Consider the following 15,155-nt stretch of genomic DNA (forward strand, 5'->3'; position numbering starts at 1 on the left):
CTAACTTCAGTTCGAAATCTCAGGTAACTTCATCTAACAAGAAAGTCTTTAGCTCTTCGTGGTTTAGCTCTTTCCAATTTCCTGCTTGTACCGTCATAGTCCACTGGGGGTCTATCTCTATCATCCCAAAGCCTCGAAAAAATGGACTGAAATCTTCACCAAGAGGGTTTTTGATGGTTGCAGTTTTATTAGAGAAAAGGTGATTAACTCCAGGATAAAACCGTGAGGGAAATTCGCCGAGAGCATTGTTTCCAGAAGCGAACGCCGAAAGTATTTACAGATTAAGATAATTCCCCGGCATCGAGCGGGTCATATATCACCGTGGGAGAGATTCTGCGGTCGCTGAAGAATAGGGGACCGCGCGAACCGTCCACTCCGAGGACCTAAGGGGGACACAAATATTTCCTATCCGCGACACGGGACAGGTTGCCTCGCGCCCGACCCGAGCGTGTCTTAAGCTGGTATCCGGCTGATGAAATTCTACGAGGGTGGAGCCTACGGCGACGATAAAACGAACCTTAAGCCTTTCATCCCATTCCCCCCTGTACGAGGAAAAATAGGAAACGGTGGAGATGTCGCGTTTCGAACGATTTTTCCATTCGTTGACCTCGTTCCCGTTCGCTTTCAGCTCTCAATGATTTTGAATAATGAGACGCGAATAAATGGGAATTAAAGCATCGAGCTTCGAGCTTCGCAAATGCTTGGAAAGACTGGCCATGCGTGGATTTAATGTTATATCACACAAGAGAGATTGCGCGTATTTCCAAGTGCATTTAGTTTTCCAAACGTTAAATGGAAACTTTGCAAACTGATCGCTGACGATTCTATTTGCAGATCCTCCGATCGTGTCGCTGAACCTTGGATCTACTTTGAGCCCCGAGGACATCAAGGAAGGCGACGACGTTTATTTCGAGTGTCACATCAGGGCCAATCCACCCTGGTCGAAGCTGACGTGGATACATGACGTGAGTGAGATCCCTATTCGTCATGTAAACACTTAGGTGTCCGAAATTCAACTATTGCAATTATATTAGGACGACCAGAAAGCGATGTCTTACAATAAATTCAAACAAATACATTTATAATAAATACCTTATTAATAATTATTTGTAATAAATCCCAGTGAGCTGATAAATAATACACAAGTATTGACATTCGCAGAAACGACACTGCTTTCAGGTCCCCCTAATCTATCTCCTAAACTATCTCGTTATATAGGAACTAGATGCATACTTTAACTTATTATCCTGGCATAAACATCCCGTAGTATTATTAATCCAACGCGACTGGCAGACGCCATCTCGCGATTCCGAGTGTCGAAAGACGTTCCACGTGCGCCGAGCCCTCTCGTCGTAAGTTTCGACTGTTTTGCGACGGGAGTCAGTGAGACGTTTCTTAACAAAGTTACATTTTAGCATCGCGCAATTCTACCCCCGCGCGTCCACATTGTCGCAGCGACGTTATTAAACCCCTTGTATCTCGCGACGCGCAACACCGCGGCGCTATACAAATTCCCGTGCACTTGCCGTGTTACAATGCCTCGAGAACATAATACGCCAGATTCGCGGAGAAAAATCTCTCGCCCGGACAAAAAGCACCCGTAGCTCCCTAAATTTACAAGCAAGCCCCTCCGCGTTACAGGTAATTTACGCGACAACATCCGCGGCCGCAAAGAGACTCGAAGGGAAGCTCGCGCCAGCACCGTCGGCGTCGGTCTTATCCGCCGCCTCGTATTGATCACCGAGAGAAACTTCAAATCCTTTATTTGCATAATATATGAGCTCGTTCGGCAGGTGACACTGTCGCAGAGTGGAGAACTCGGCGTCGCGACAGAGGCAGATCGACGGATTTATGCTTCGAAACGATAAAACAGCCGCAAGGATCAAAACCGGAGAGTGTCTCGTTAGAACTTTTAATTCAGTCCCTTACAGTTCAGGTCTGCGAGTTTCAAAGCGAACGAAACCTATGGCCGCAAGTTTCGAATATCGTCGAGTAAGATATACCGAATAGAATTAATGGATCGCTTCATGGGTAGCTGAAAATTGCGAACTTTGAAGTTCTGTAATTTTCTGGCTTGGAGCCTCAGCTTTCGAATCCAATCGAGATGCGATGAGATAAGCAGTGGCAGCGCTTCAAAGCCGAGCCTAATCGCTTAGAATTCGTTAACCTTGACGGCATGCGCGGAGTTGAAAAAATGTCGGCAGTCTTTGAGCTCTGGCTTTTTAAAACGAGGGTAGGATTTTTGTCACGGGATTTGTCAGAATGTAAAATGGTACGCTGGGTTATCCTAGCTGTGGCACACAGAGGCTGTGGAATTTAATTTCTAGAAAAACTCGTGTAGTTCCAAAATAGCTTCGCAACATCCCCCATAAAATTACGTTTATTGAAGAACTTTGTCTAAATTAAACGATAGATTTAATATTTACAAATAAATGCTTCGTTATATACAAATAGACTTGACACGTTTATACACTAACAGTAAGAAATTAATTTGGAAACATTAAATCTATCGTTTAATTTAAACAAGTTTCGTTAATAGACCAAGATGGTACGAATATTTATTAAACTGTCTGTATATACTCTCATGATATTCCTCACGAAGGGCCAGGAGTTGGTCCTGTTGATGCATTATTCACCCGGATAATGGACTATCAGCGATCCATCTATTGAATAATACTAGAAGTTACGAGCGCGGTTTTCGTCTGAGAGGATTCCGCGGGCTTCCTATCGCCGCGATAGGGAACAGATGGGAATCCCAGTTTACCAAGAAGAAAGTTTGGTTGGGATTCGGCTTCGATTCGAGCAGGAAGAACGTTTAATCGAAGCGCGTGCGGGCTTATCCCTCTTCTGGAACTCGTTTCGGAGGCTCGCGTCGAAGTTCGCAGAGCAAAGTGTCGGCACACAGTGCATCGTAACGGTGGCCTGTGGAATCCCCAAAAATCTGGTGTCTCTTTTAAGGGCAGCTTAGCGCGAGGTTGTTCCGGTGACCAGAGATACGAGGATTTGTGCGTGTGTCGGTGAGCCGCGTTCTGGCTGCTCGTTACTCTCTTCTCTTTTTCCTCGTTTGCCTTAATCCCCGTGCCCTCCCGCCGTTCTCGTTCGCCCCGTTCTTTAGGTTTAGTCGGAGGATCTTTCGGTGGGATACGTGTCGTAGTTCACGTAGAATGCCGGCCAAGGAGACGGGCTAACGACGGTCGGGGCAGCAGCTGCTACGCTGTAAGAGATTCCCGTCGAAATTGCATCTTAAAAATATGATCCGACTTCATTCCGCGGAACCCCCGTTCCCTTCGTCTGGCCTCTCTTCTCCTCGTCGCAGACTTTTTCTTTTGATCGTGGCCCGCGTCTTCTAGCTTCTGCTCCGACCGTTTACGATCCACTGCCACCGTGTCCCGGGATTCCGACTTTTTCACGAGGTGTCCCGTCACGTTTCCACTCGATTCATGTCGACGCCGTAAAGCTCAACCCTGAAACGGCGTTGGATGAAACCTCGCGGAGTCGTCGCAGGGATTATTCTCCGGTTTGAGTATGCGCTGCTTCTGGGAAGTCTGGAGTAATTGTTGCGCGTCGAAGACCGTAGAAAATGGTGGCAGTCTTCTCGTTGGGCGTAGTTATTTTTACAACCAATATTTGCTTTCTCTGTGACGGAATATGAGCTAACAGATTTTAACACAGAATTCTAACGCGTTCTACGGTAAGTGTTTAGAGGATCACGAGCTAATTTACTTCGTAGATACAACCAATCTCCATAATTATTATCAAGCCAATGGTGATGAACGCACGCGGAGGCCACCGGTCGCGCCGATGGCTTTCATCGAACGCGCACACACGGGTTCGTCGTCCTCAAAGGGTTAATTTCCTTCTCGCCAGGTGCCTCGAAATACGAGCTGTCCACGGCCAAGACGGCGAGCACGCCGAAAACGTATATCTCGATAGCTCCCTCTCGCTCAATTAGAAGGGGGTTTGCCTAGGAAGTACCGGAGCTCCGTTACCACGTTCTATCTGTTAATCAATCCCAAGGTAGCAATCGGGTCCGGATTCCGAACTGTCGGACTTAAAAAAACGCTTCGAGCCATTGCCGGCGGCAGTAACCTTCCGAATGGGCGATCGTAAAGGCGAAGAAAGGCCAGCGAACGAAACGAGGAGATGAGAACCAGCTGGGGTTGAAAAAGGAAGCTGGAATAAGGGTTGACGATGAGGATGGCTCCGCGAAGTAAGGAAAAAAAAAAAGAGAACGCGGAGATATACCGTCTATAATGGGGTACAGTGATTAGGCTGGCTCTGCCATTCACGAGGACAATAGAGACGTTCTCTAGATACGAAGTATCGACGAGCCAATCGGCCTTGGCCAGGAGAAAGATTCATCCGACTCTTCATCTTCTCTGAAAGTGGATCGGCCGACTAGACAACCGGAAGAACCCTATTAATGTCCTCTGGGTCCGACTAAATACAAGGGGAGAGATCAAATGCTGGAGTGGCCAGAATAAAATTGGGTACTCGCAGGGTTGTTCGAGTCACTTGGCAGTTCGCGAAGACCGTAAGAAACGAGGATACATCGTACATGTGGTGCGATGATTCCATTTTATCTCAGATTTCCTACGCGTATCTTCTTATTCGATCACGTCTAAGCTCCGATGCTCCCGAAAGAATGAAACTCGTCACCTCCCTCGGGTCTGTCTCGAGAATTCCGAGTTTCAGGGAACAGTGATCGATTCAAGGACCGATCCCGCGCGGATTCCAACAGCGACAGCGTGGCAATCGCGAGATCGAATATCCTCGAGAACCGTGGTCCAAGTCCGTCGTGTGCGAAGCGAACGCCTCCAAGTTAGCGATATTACAGTGGAGCGAGGGGCCGCGGGAGCGGGGAACCTTTAAATTTCACACGCTCGTGACGTTATTTGATTTTGAAGTTGACGTTATTGCTTCTGTACACCGATGATCGGTCGCGAAACGGAGGCGAGGGTAATGGGATCGCGCGGAATGAATCGGCCGAGTGCGTTTCCTTTTCTCGGGGGTTCGATTCGATCCGACAAGTCGGTGGACTTAATGCAAAGCTCGATGGAGTCGAGGACGAGGAGAGGTTTGCGATTCGAGTCTACGAAACGGGGCGGCGGATTCGGCGGGCCGTACATCAATCAATTTCACCCCGAGTCGCGATCGGACTGGCGTGCCGGAATTCCGCTTAAAGTCGCCGCCTCCGGATCGAGGCGAGCGGAACGCTTCGTTTCGCTGGAATCTCGCGAACTCACGTTGGGAGATAAGAGGGTTACGGGGAAATCGAAGCAAATAACCGTCCCACGGTCAACTGAGTTCTTCGAGTCATTTGATCTTCGACCCCATATAAGACCGAAGAAAATCTTCGCCAGGTGCTAACTCGTGATTATTGACCATTCCGACAGAAGGCAGTCTGCTGGCCAAGTGTCGGACCAGACTCAGGGAATTTTTTATTCTTTCTGAGACTTTACGCTATATACACCGTCGTTCATAAATATGCAGACACTTACTACCTTCGATGAATAATTAATATACACCGTAAATTATTACCATACAACTTTTGTTGCTAAATTCCATATTGGATTTAACAATATTTAATAATACTAAATGTCTCGAGTGACATATCCAATTTTACAGTGGAACTACAAAACATTTATGACGAGCTATTACATAATAAATGAGGTAACATTACTTCGGATACAATGAAGAAATTGATAGTATCCAAGTTTGGTAATTGGACGGAGTTCAATCTACAAGGATTTAACGCGGTTTAAGTAAAAATTTTAATAGAGATTCCACTGTACCTGCCGCCTCGACGAGGAACACCAGTCGATAAAAACCAAAGCGATCGATCGATTTCCCCGCTTTTCCCTCGCGCAAAGTTTCACGAAGATGAACGTAATACAGTCGAGCGAAGTTTCTCGCCGGTTGTTTCATATCCTTGTCGCTTTTTTCCGCGTTCGTCGTCAGCGAACGAATACGACGACGGAAGGAAGACGCCTGTGACGAAAGATCAAAAAGAGAGTCCGACAAACGACAAAATTGCAAAGTCCAGCACGAAGACGCGAGCGGAACTCGAAAGTTCCGGGGTACGCGAAGAAGAATCGAAAACATAATCAAAGATAATGAGGGAACTTTTCCGCGACGCGGAAGGATTTACAACGTTTATACCAGGCACGGGGGGAACGACGGGGGAGAAAAAGAGCCGAAAGAAACGCGGCGAAAACGAAGCTTCGAAACCAGCCGCGCAAGCATCTCCTGCTGCGCCCTTTTTCCTTCGCCTTCGTCCTTCCGCATTCCGAGCCGCAATGCATCATGCTCGAAAACGCACCCCACCCACCCATGGATCGAGATTTTGTACACCCCTGGACTACAGCCCCGGTAATAATTCTAAAGGAAGAAGTCGAAGAGAAACGGGATTCGAAATGAAGACAATGTTAGCTTGGAAGATATCGAATTATAGAGTGGGCGTAAGCTTGATTCTTATTTCTCGAACCAATAATCTATAAGTCCACGCAAAACTAACCTCTCATGACTATGAGGAAATTTTCTACAGGCTCAAAGAGACTTGTGCATGGCTACAAATTATCCATTGTAACGCGAAGAAGCAAAGAAACGAGACACCGGGTGTGCAGAGACGAAACGGAATATTAACGCGGCATACCGAACTTAACGAAGCCCCCCGGGTAGCTGGCTGCACGCGACCTTCCCCGTCGGTGATAAATCGCTTTAAAACAAAAGGACAGAGCTGCGAGGGAGAGGGCGTGCGCCGGCAGCGAAACAATTTTTCTGCTCGAAACGTCGCGACAATGCCGCCGATATAATCGTGATGAAAAATTTTCGGACGATCCCAGCGCCGACGAGCTACCAAATCCTTCCCACAAATCTTCTGAAGGAGCTGCCCCCGGGACTGGGGTAGCGGAAGGCGTTCTTTTTTCGACCGGAAACTCCTTCCTCCTAGGCGAGGAAGAAACAAACAGGGTCGAAAGAGCGGACGCATCCCGTGTTAAAGAAGCGCCAAAATTTACGAGCGTTCGCCGCGAACGAGCTCAAAATGACGTTCGAACGAAACGAGCGCAGTACTCGGAATTTAATGGGCCGACCGTGGAGGGTGTTCGAAGGAGCGCGAGATTCCTGGCATCGACGCATTTTAGGGTAGTATGGCTCCCAGAAGCATCTACTCCAAATATAGTCCTATGTTTGGCTTGATATCGAGGAATTAACGCGTATCCAGCAAAGGATTCCCAAAGGATTACCAATCAAACTTTAAAACAATTTTCACACCACTCTAACGGGGCGCTTTTTAGTCCAGTACTTCACCAACTGAACGACACTCTCGAATGTTTATTCGACGTTTTTTCCTCTATCTACTTCAAATATAGTTCTACGCTTGGTTTGCTTTTGAGAAATTAATGTGTATCCAGCAAAGGATTCCTAAAGGATTGCCAATCAAACTTCGAAACAATTTTCGCACCACTCTGACGGGGCGCTTTTTAGTCCAGTCTTTCACGGGCTCAACGACACCCTCTAATGTTTATTCACCGTTTTTTCCTCACCGAACGTCACCTGAATTTCCAAACTGCGCGTGGGTGGGTTTCAACCCCGCGCTGAAAGGGAAAATGGCGAGTTCCGGTACACGCATATCCAATAGCATCAGCAATCCTTCGTAACGAGGCCACAATAGCGACGACAACGATGCTATTCATCGGACGTTCGAATCTCCGACGGAACAGGGATAATCCATCTGCCGTCCGTTGATTCCGTATACTCCCGGGAATAAGATCCTGGACGAGGATAAATAGCCACGGGGGTTGAAAAAAACCTTGATACGTTGGGGAACTATTATTCTTGAATAACCATTCTAATGCACTGAGTCTGGAGCAGGTTCGAAGGATTGGTTAAGAAAAATTACTTGGGCTAGCTTGAAACATCGAAGATAATGATACATCGGTTTGGAGATGGTCGAGCTGAACTTTCGGAAACTTCGACCTTAATCCTTTGCACTCCTATGTCGGCTGTGACTCGACATCAGTTTTTATCTGTGGTACTGATTTTTACCACTAAGAAAGGGGCGAGAATTTTGTATTTTTACACACAAAAAAAATGGAAAAAATTGCCCAATGAGTTCCGCTCTATAAAGGGGTTAAATTGCCTTACTTTTTAATTAAAGTATAACTTTCAAATAAAACACTTAAAGGTGCTCTGAGCTGCCGGTAACGAAATTGAAATATAATTCGGAGCGCAAAGGATTAAAGCCTGGGAGTCAAGCGAACAGTCGATGACCGTCTCCAGACAGCATAGCAGGCGAGATAAAACGGTTTCCAGGGCGTCTGAGGCGGTGGAACGAACGAGAAGTCCGACAGGAAAAGACAAGAAGATGAAGGAAGGAAGGAAGGAAGGAAGCACGGCCACGAGTTGTTGGCAATTTTTCAAGGAATCAGTGCGCCGTCTGACCGGAATGAACGCCCACCTCTGGCCTCTTTTCTTCTCCGCCCTCTTCAGCCGGGTTTTTTTCCGTCTGAAGAAGAGGGGACGAGGGAAGGAGCCACGGCGCGACCGAGTCGAATTCTCGCAGTAGAATTCCGTCGTCCAGTCTTACGAACGCTTTCCCGCGAAGCCGACGAATCTTCCACAGGATCGAAATGCGAGAAGAAATTCGATGAATCTTTCGGATAGGTAGCCGAAGCTGCGGCGGCTTCTGCGATAGCGAGATTGGACGAGCCAGATATTCGGGGGTTTTGTTGTCGCTGGACGCGAACGATCCACCTCCGGGAGGATTCCTCGTAATCGGGTGTCGTCGATAGCGATCTCGTTCGCTCGAGGAAAGAAGCTTAACGCCGGAGGAAGACAATGCGGAACACGCGGGATACGTGTTCCTCCCTGGACCCTCCTCTTCGAGCATTGATTGCCCTGGCGACGCTTAAACGCGAACGCCTCGCGTTAACTTTGAGGAAAGGTTCATTGTTTCTGATTCGAGATCCCCTATCTAACGCCACGTCCTATCTGATATTAACTGGTTGTTCAAATTCAACTGCCTTGTTCTACAACCCCAATTATCATTTTTACGAATCGTGTACTAAACGAACAACCCTCCTATAGCTCGGGTATCTCGGAATCGCTAGACCCGTACTGTAGCTATTGTTAGACATACGGTCAGCCCAATAAATATTCGTACCATCTATTCACGAAATGTGTCTAGATTAAATAATAGATTTAATCGTTTCCAAATAAATTTTATCGATATAAATTTTTGTGCAATAAACTTGAAAATAGTAAAGCTATCAATTAATTTAGACAGAGTTCTTCAATGAACGTAGAGGGTACGAATACTTATTGGACTCACTGTAGCTACAGCCCCTGAGGGCGCTACTTACAATTATCAGAAGTTACCCAACCACCCCGAGTCGATAAATATGCAACATTTCTCTCTCATTCGTTATTTCAAAATTTGAAAATTCACGGAGCACGGTATCGGCTGAACTCGAAGGCACGAGGACCCGGGGGTTCATTCATTTTCCATCCGACGCGGTTCCGCCGGCTAACCTTGGAGGGGTGCGTGTACGGAATATCACGGGAAGCGTGTACGAAAGGACGGTTAACACCTACTTTATGTAACGGCGACGTGCGAGACAATGCAGCGGCCCATTGTACCGGCGACGGTTGTATGTACCACGTGCTACGAGTAATTCCACCCTTATTCCGGATTCCGAATATTCTCAAAATGAAGCTCCCGGGCTTTTGGGCTCCGTTCCAACCGCCTCTTCCTGCGGCCGGAGCCCCGTTGCATAAAATCGTGCGCTTGCCCGCCTTCCCTCTTGTCAGCTTCAAACGAAAAATTTTAACACCGGGAGCCTGCTATCGATGATTTTCTTAACCCTCTCCCTGCGAAATCTCGCCAGTCTCTGTACCAAGAATAGTGGAAAAAAGACTTGGAACACACTTGGAAGCCACGTATTCGACACTAATATACCTGACGCCTGTTTTGGAGGATATTCTTGGCGATGTACTTCTACATGAGAACACCAGATGCGCAAAGAATATTGCTCTTTTGGATAATAGAATTATTAATAATATTGTCGTGGATGCTCCTGCCGAACGTGGGCAAGCTGTATTATTTTTAGTATTATTTTTGTAAATAATGAAATTCAAGTCTGGCCCACCCCAAGACTTCTGAGTGACAGTGTAGGTCGTCTTGCGCGAAAGAATTAAACCAGCCCGTAATCGCGACTCGTTGCGAGTTTTACGCGTAGATGCCTGGAGCGGATCGAGGAAACGATATTTCAGATTTTAGTTCCCGTATTGGATTTCTGGAAGTTTCATGATACGAGCTACTGTATGGCGTGGTAAAGAGGAGGTTCGAGAATTTCGTGGCGCACAGTGCTCGCTAAAATGAGATGTAGGTACTCCACGGAACTCGTAGCTTCTACTTACGGCAAACCGAGAGTCTAACTTAGAGCCTCGCGCAACTTGGAACTAAAGAGGGAGAAAATATCAATATGGAGGCCCCTCTGAGCGCGCGATGCACACCCTCAAAAATACTCGACTCGCGGAAATCTCTGTAATTGATCGCCCCTCCGGGAGCTTACTTGTTATTCACTCATCTTACTTGGCGTTAACAATGAGATACACGCAATAACTTAATTCCAGAAGGCGAAACTGAAATCGTATGGAATGAACAAAATTATGATGCGCAAAATGAAGATACAAGAATTGTTTAAAAGATCTTGCTGATGAAGGGATGAGAAATAAAAAAATAACTTCACGCGAGGCACAAACAAATGCTTAGACAGCAAACTTAGACGATTTGCAATAGAAAGTGGTCCGTAGGAAATGCACGCGGTTCATCGATCGCAGTCGCGCGCAACGAAGGTCCTTAATGGATCATCGGTCGGCTAGTGCAAACAGAGAGAAAAGGGCTAAACAAAATTAGCCGTCGATGAGGTTTTGGTTAAGCCTGATGATTTAATTAACAGCGGGCGACTGATAGGACACGGCGAGCAGGTGTCCACCCTTGCACAATGGACTTAACGAGGAAGTTAGTCGATCCTCGTTTACTCCGGTCAAACCTGATTAGTAGAAGGAAAATCCTTCAGCACAGCGATCAAAGGACCGGCTAGCTTATCGGAGAAACCGCGATAGAAAATCGAATCAATAACATCGAACCAGATTCTGCGACGGAATCCTTATTAACACTGGCGCATTTAGGTCCTTATTATACGTTTCGTGTTTAAAATAGTCAGAATACTCAATGTCTGATTTAATTTTTTTCTCCTTCCTTTTCCCTCTAAAAGTATACTTAAAACGGTCCTACAACACCTATAGCCCAAGGTTCCACCAAATTTTAATTCCCGCGCGACGAGCGCAGGAAGTAAATTGGGACGTCGCTGATCAGACACGGCCAGCCGCAAAACTAGTTCGTGAGAACGGACAAACGAAAACAAAGGGTATCATAGTTTCGTTTCTGGCTGGTGGAAGCGACGAAAACGCTACGGGGATCGTCGTAAAGGGGGAAAAGGCAAACGGCAACCAACCACTGGGGTGGAAATGTGAAACTTTGCGGCCGTCTCAAATCTCGGGTACGCAACCGATCTTCGATATATCGATTTCGTATCTACCGAACTGCGAACACTGACTTCTTAGAATTTCCTGGAGAGTGAATCGAAAATTTCGACGTTCAAAGCTGAGGGAAGATGGACTGAGGGCTCCAGATAAGGACGGTGCAGGAATAGCAGAACTTCTCAGCTGGGCCACCAAGAGAGCCTTGCCAAAATTTAAATAGATAAATACATTGGGTGATATATGATATCAGGTTTAGAGGAACAAAAATTACGATTTAATTGAATGAATATCGACTCTTCACGGTTCCTCGTGTCAAAATTCTGCAAGAAAGTTTAAGAAGAGCGTACAAAAGTTCATTTCTCCTTATGAATTACCTTGAAAATGAACAGTTTCGCCCACCTAGAAGAGTCGACGGCTGTCGGTATTTCTTCCAAGTTTTTCCGAGCTTCTTAACGAAGCATAACGTTTAACGAGTCTTCTCGAGCGAGTAAATCGAAGATAAACCCCTGGTCTTAACCGTGGCTTAACCTATGCTAAGCGGGCTAAACCTCCTTGCCTAGTCGCATAGATTACAATGTATCTTAATTGAGTTAGCGCCTTCTCGATGCCCGAGGACGGTCGGTCAGGGGTTCTTTTAACATTTCCCAGTATAATCGCATTTAGATGTTTGATCCGACATGCTGGAATCAATGGTTACGAGCTCTTCTCATTACAAAGGATATTCTAGTGCATATTCTAACACATGATTTATGAATGAATTTATATTACTTGATCCTCGATATTCCATGAATCTGGATTATTGGAAAATTACACCTTCGATAGTTTAAGCCTTTGAAACATGGCGTCCCGTTGAGACGATGGCTATTACAAAAATTGTCGTCTAACGGCGTATATTTTGCCAAAAATATATTAACAAAACTAGTCTCCAACTAGAGTGCATTGAATGGAATGCGTTCTAAACCCGTGGCTCTCGTGCAGGGTCACAAAAGACCCGTCAGCGACTGGAGGGTTAACTCGTACCGAATTCGTCGTCGTGGAACAATGAGGCTATCACGGTGGAAACCGATCCGGTGGTACACCGAGTCGAACCGATCTCCTCGATACCGTTCAATCGCTCGCGAGTAATTAAGTGTCTCTCCGTCGATACCTAGCCAAGGAAAGACACGCTGGAGAGGAGAATCCTCGAGCGACGAGACCGGGGATGAGATTACAAAACAATCGAACAAACCCACCCCCCGCGCTCGAGGGAACTAAAACCGTGCTGAACTGGACCAAAGAATGGTAAAGAGGGGATGAATGGAACCGGGACGAAAAGGGGGAGGAAATCTTGATCTGCTCCGTCATTCCGCGCCACCTTCGTCGAGATTCGGATGATCTCGTTGCGAGCCCACTTGCACTTAAGGGGTGATTCCAGTGCAACAGCTTTAAAAACAGGTGATTTTCATGAATTTCCATTTTTTTTTTTTTTTTTTTTGAAAACCATTAATAATTCCCAGAAGATATTTCTTGGAATATAACGAGGCATCCATGAAATAGAGGAAACAAATTTTTTCTTTCCATTTTCTACATTATCTTCTGCGCAAGTTGGATAGTTTATGCTGGGGTTATACCAGTTTCCGAAAGAGAACACGAAGAATTGAAAAAGTCATAGCGATTTGAAGAAAAACGAACTTTTCGACACTCCATTTTTCGAGAACCAAAACGGATGGGGCCTGTTAGATTTGAGGCCCTACACGTTGAAAAGTTTCCCCCGCAATCCTGTCAAGCAGCGTTTCAATTAGTCGCGAAAGGGCTATCGCGGGCCTCGTTCGCAAATAAGGACAGCAGCCTGGCAAGGGTTAGAGCCAACAAGTAGATAAAACTGGGACACGGCTTGCTAGCCGGGCCAAGACATTGCCAAATGCAGCCGCGTCTGTTTAATCGGACGAGCGACGTTCCTCGAACTCGTTCTTTGTCTACCCTCGAAACGTTCTCCCCTTTCCTCGATGAAAGTCCCTGTGGTCTTTCTCGCTTCGTCCCTTCGTCTGCCTCTCCGTACACAGCTTTTTCTTCCTCTCTCCCGACCGTTTCCTCCATTACACCGACTCTCCTTTTATCCCCCCCTTTCGACGGAATCCGTTCGCCGAAGATAATTCGAAATCGATTCGAAACGAGGCCATTTGAATCTCGGAGAAGGTGGCGCGGAATGACAGAGCAGATCAAGATTTCTTCTCGACTTTCGTCCTTCACTGTTTCTCGACCCTTCTTCGACCCGTCCTCGGTTTTCGTTCCCACCGAACGCGAGGGTGCGTTTGCTCGATTGTTTTGTAATCTCACTCCGCTCGAGCATTCGTCGTTGGTTGGATTATTGTTGCAGACTTGACATTCTTTCAACATTGTTTCAAGAGTGTCTCGAACTCTAAGAGCCACTCAACCACATTTAACGCTAAACCTACCACGACAAGTCGAGCGACCGTTTTCCATTTTTTGTGTACAATTCTTATATATAATATACAAGGTATATACGATCGTGTTAAAAGGAAAGGGAATAAATTTTTTTAGACTCAATTCATCGCTTTACTCGCAAAAAAGGAGCCCTATGTGTATTTAAAAGGAACAATAATAATAATCAGTGCATCTAGATGAGCGCACGAAGGTGTTAGCCAACGGTAACGTCGCGTCGGGTCGAACAACCCTCGGCATCTCTTTATTTGCGGAACGATTAGTTGCACGCACTCGTCGAGCACTCGGTCGGCTTCGATCCGGTTCTTTCACGTTCAGAACTCGCGCGAGATTCGGTACGCGATTTCATTTCTCGTTTCACTCGAGGTTCGAGATAAATTAACGATAAACATGCGCCCTGGCTGTCCCTCGGTGACGTCTTCCTGACTGATGCGGTGCTGGTCACGTTATCACCCACCGCTACCACTCTTTCCCTTGCGAAATTAATGCTCGAGCGTATTTTTAGAAAGCCTCTTTCGCGCTCGCAATGGAATCAAGAAAACAACATCCCTTCCTCTTCGCAGTTCGGATATTAGACGGACCCTCGAGGGGATTGCGCCCCCAGCTAGAATAAAACGGATAGATTCCTTGTTATTGCGAGCACGTTACCTCGGAGAAGTAAGCTCGATAAGTTTTACGATCAAAGATGTCACGGGTCGCGTCTTTATTACAAATTTATCCGTTGCGGAGGAGGATGAGATCCCGTGAAGTTACAAAGGGGGCCCTCGTCTTGTTAGTTAACGCCTCGCGATTGCAACGGTTCCCGTGTCGTATTGGTCGACCGAACAATAACGCGGTATTCTTTATTACCTTAGATCCTTTGACTTCGCCGTTTCCTTTGTGAGGATTGACAACGCGCGACGAGGGGGTCGGAAGACGCGGCTGACGGCTTATCAGCCCTCCTCCACGACTGAAGACGATACCAACGGTGCACTTAGTTGTTTAATCAAACCGGATGAAAAGAGCGCCACGTTTCATTATCTTTTGTACCCGTTTCCCTTTTGTCCCGCGTAACAGACAGACAAAACGAATGCGTTTGGTTCAGGAATTTCGGGCTCTCTTGGACAAATTAACATGACAGCGTACCACCAACGGAACCCAGCGAAAAAAGTCGACGTCGTCGA

At 46.6% G+C, this 15,155-nt stretch overlaps 1 protein-coding gene across 5 annotated transcripts in view; it reads left to right on the top strand.

Moving 5' to 3' along the window:
- The window catches only part of LOC128893980 (nephrin-like), a 348,887-nt gene that overhangs the window by 303,520 nt on the left and 30,212 nt on the right, over nucleotides 1–15,155 (top strand). For all 5 annotated transcript variants that reach the window (XM_054155333.1, XM_054155335.1, XM_054155334.1 and 2 more), the window contains one exon: nucleotides 835–965. In XM_054155333.1, coding sequence (XP_054011308.1) covers nucleotides 835–965 — 131 coding nt within the window. The remainder of the gene's footprint in view (nucleotides 1–834; nucleotides 966–15,155) is intronic.

The sequence above is a fragment of the Hylaeus anthracinus genome, unplaced genomic scaffold (assembly GCF_026225885.1).
Source record: "Hylaeus anthracinus isolate JK02 unplaced genomic scaffold, UHH_iyHylAnth1.0_haploid 3, whole genome shotgun sequence".
Lineage (NCBI taxonomy): Eukaryota > Metazoa > Arthropoda > Insecta > Hymenoptera > Colletidae > Hylaeus > Hylaeus anthracinus.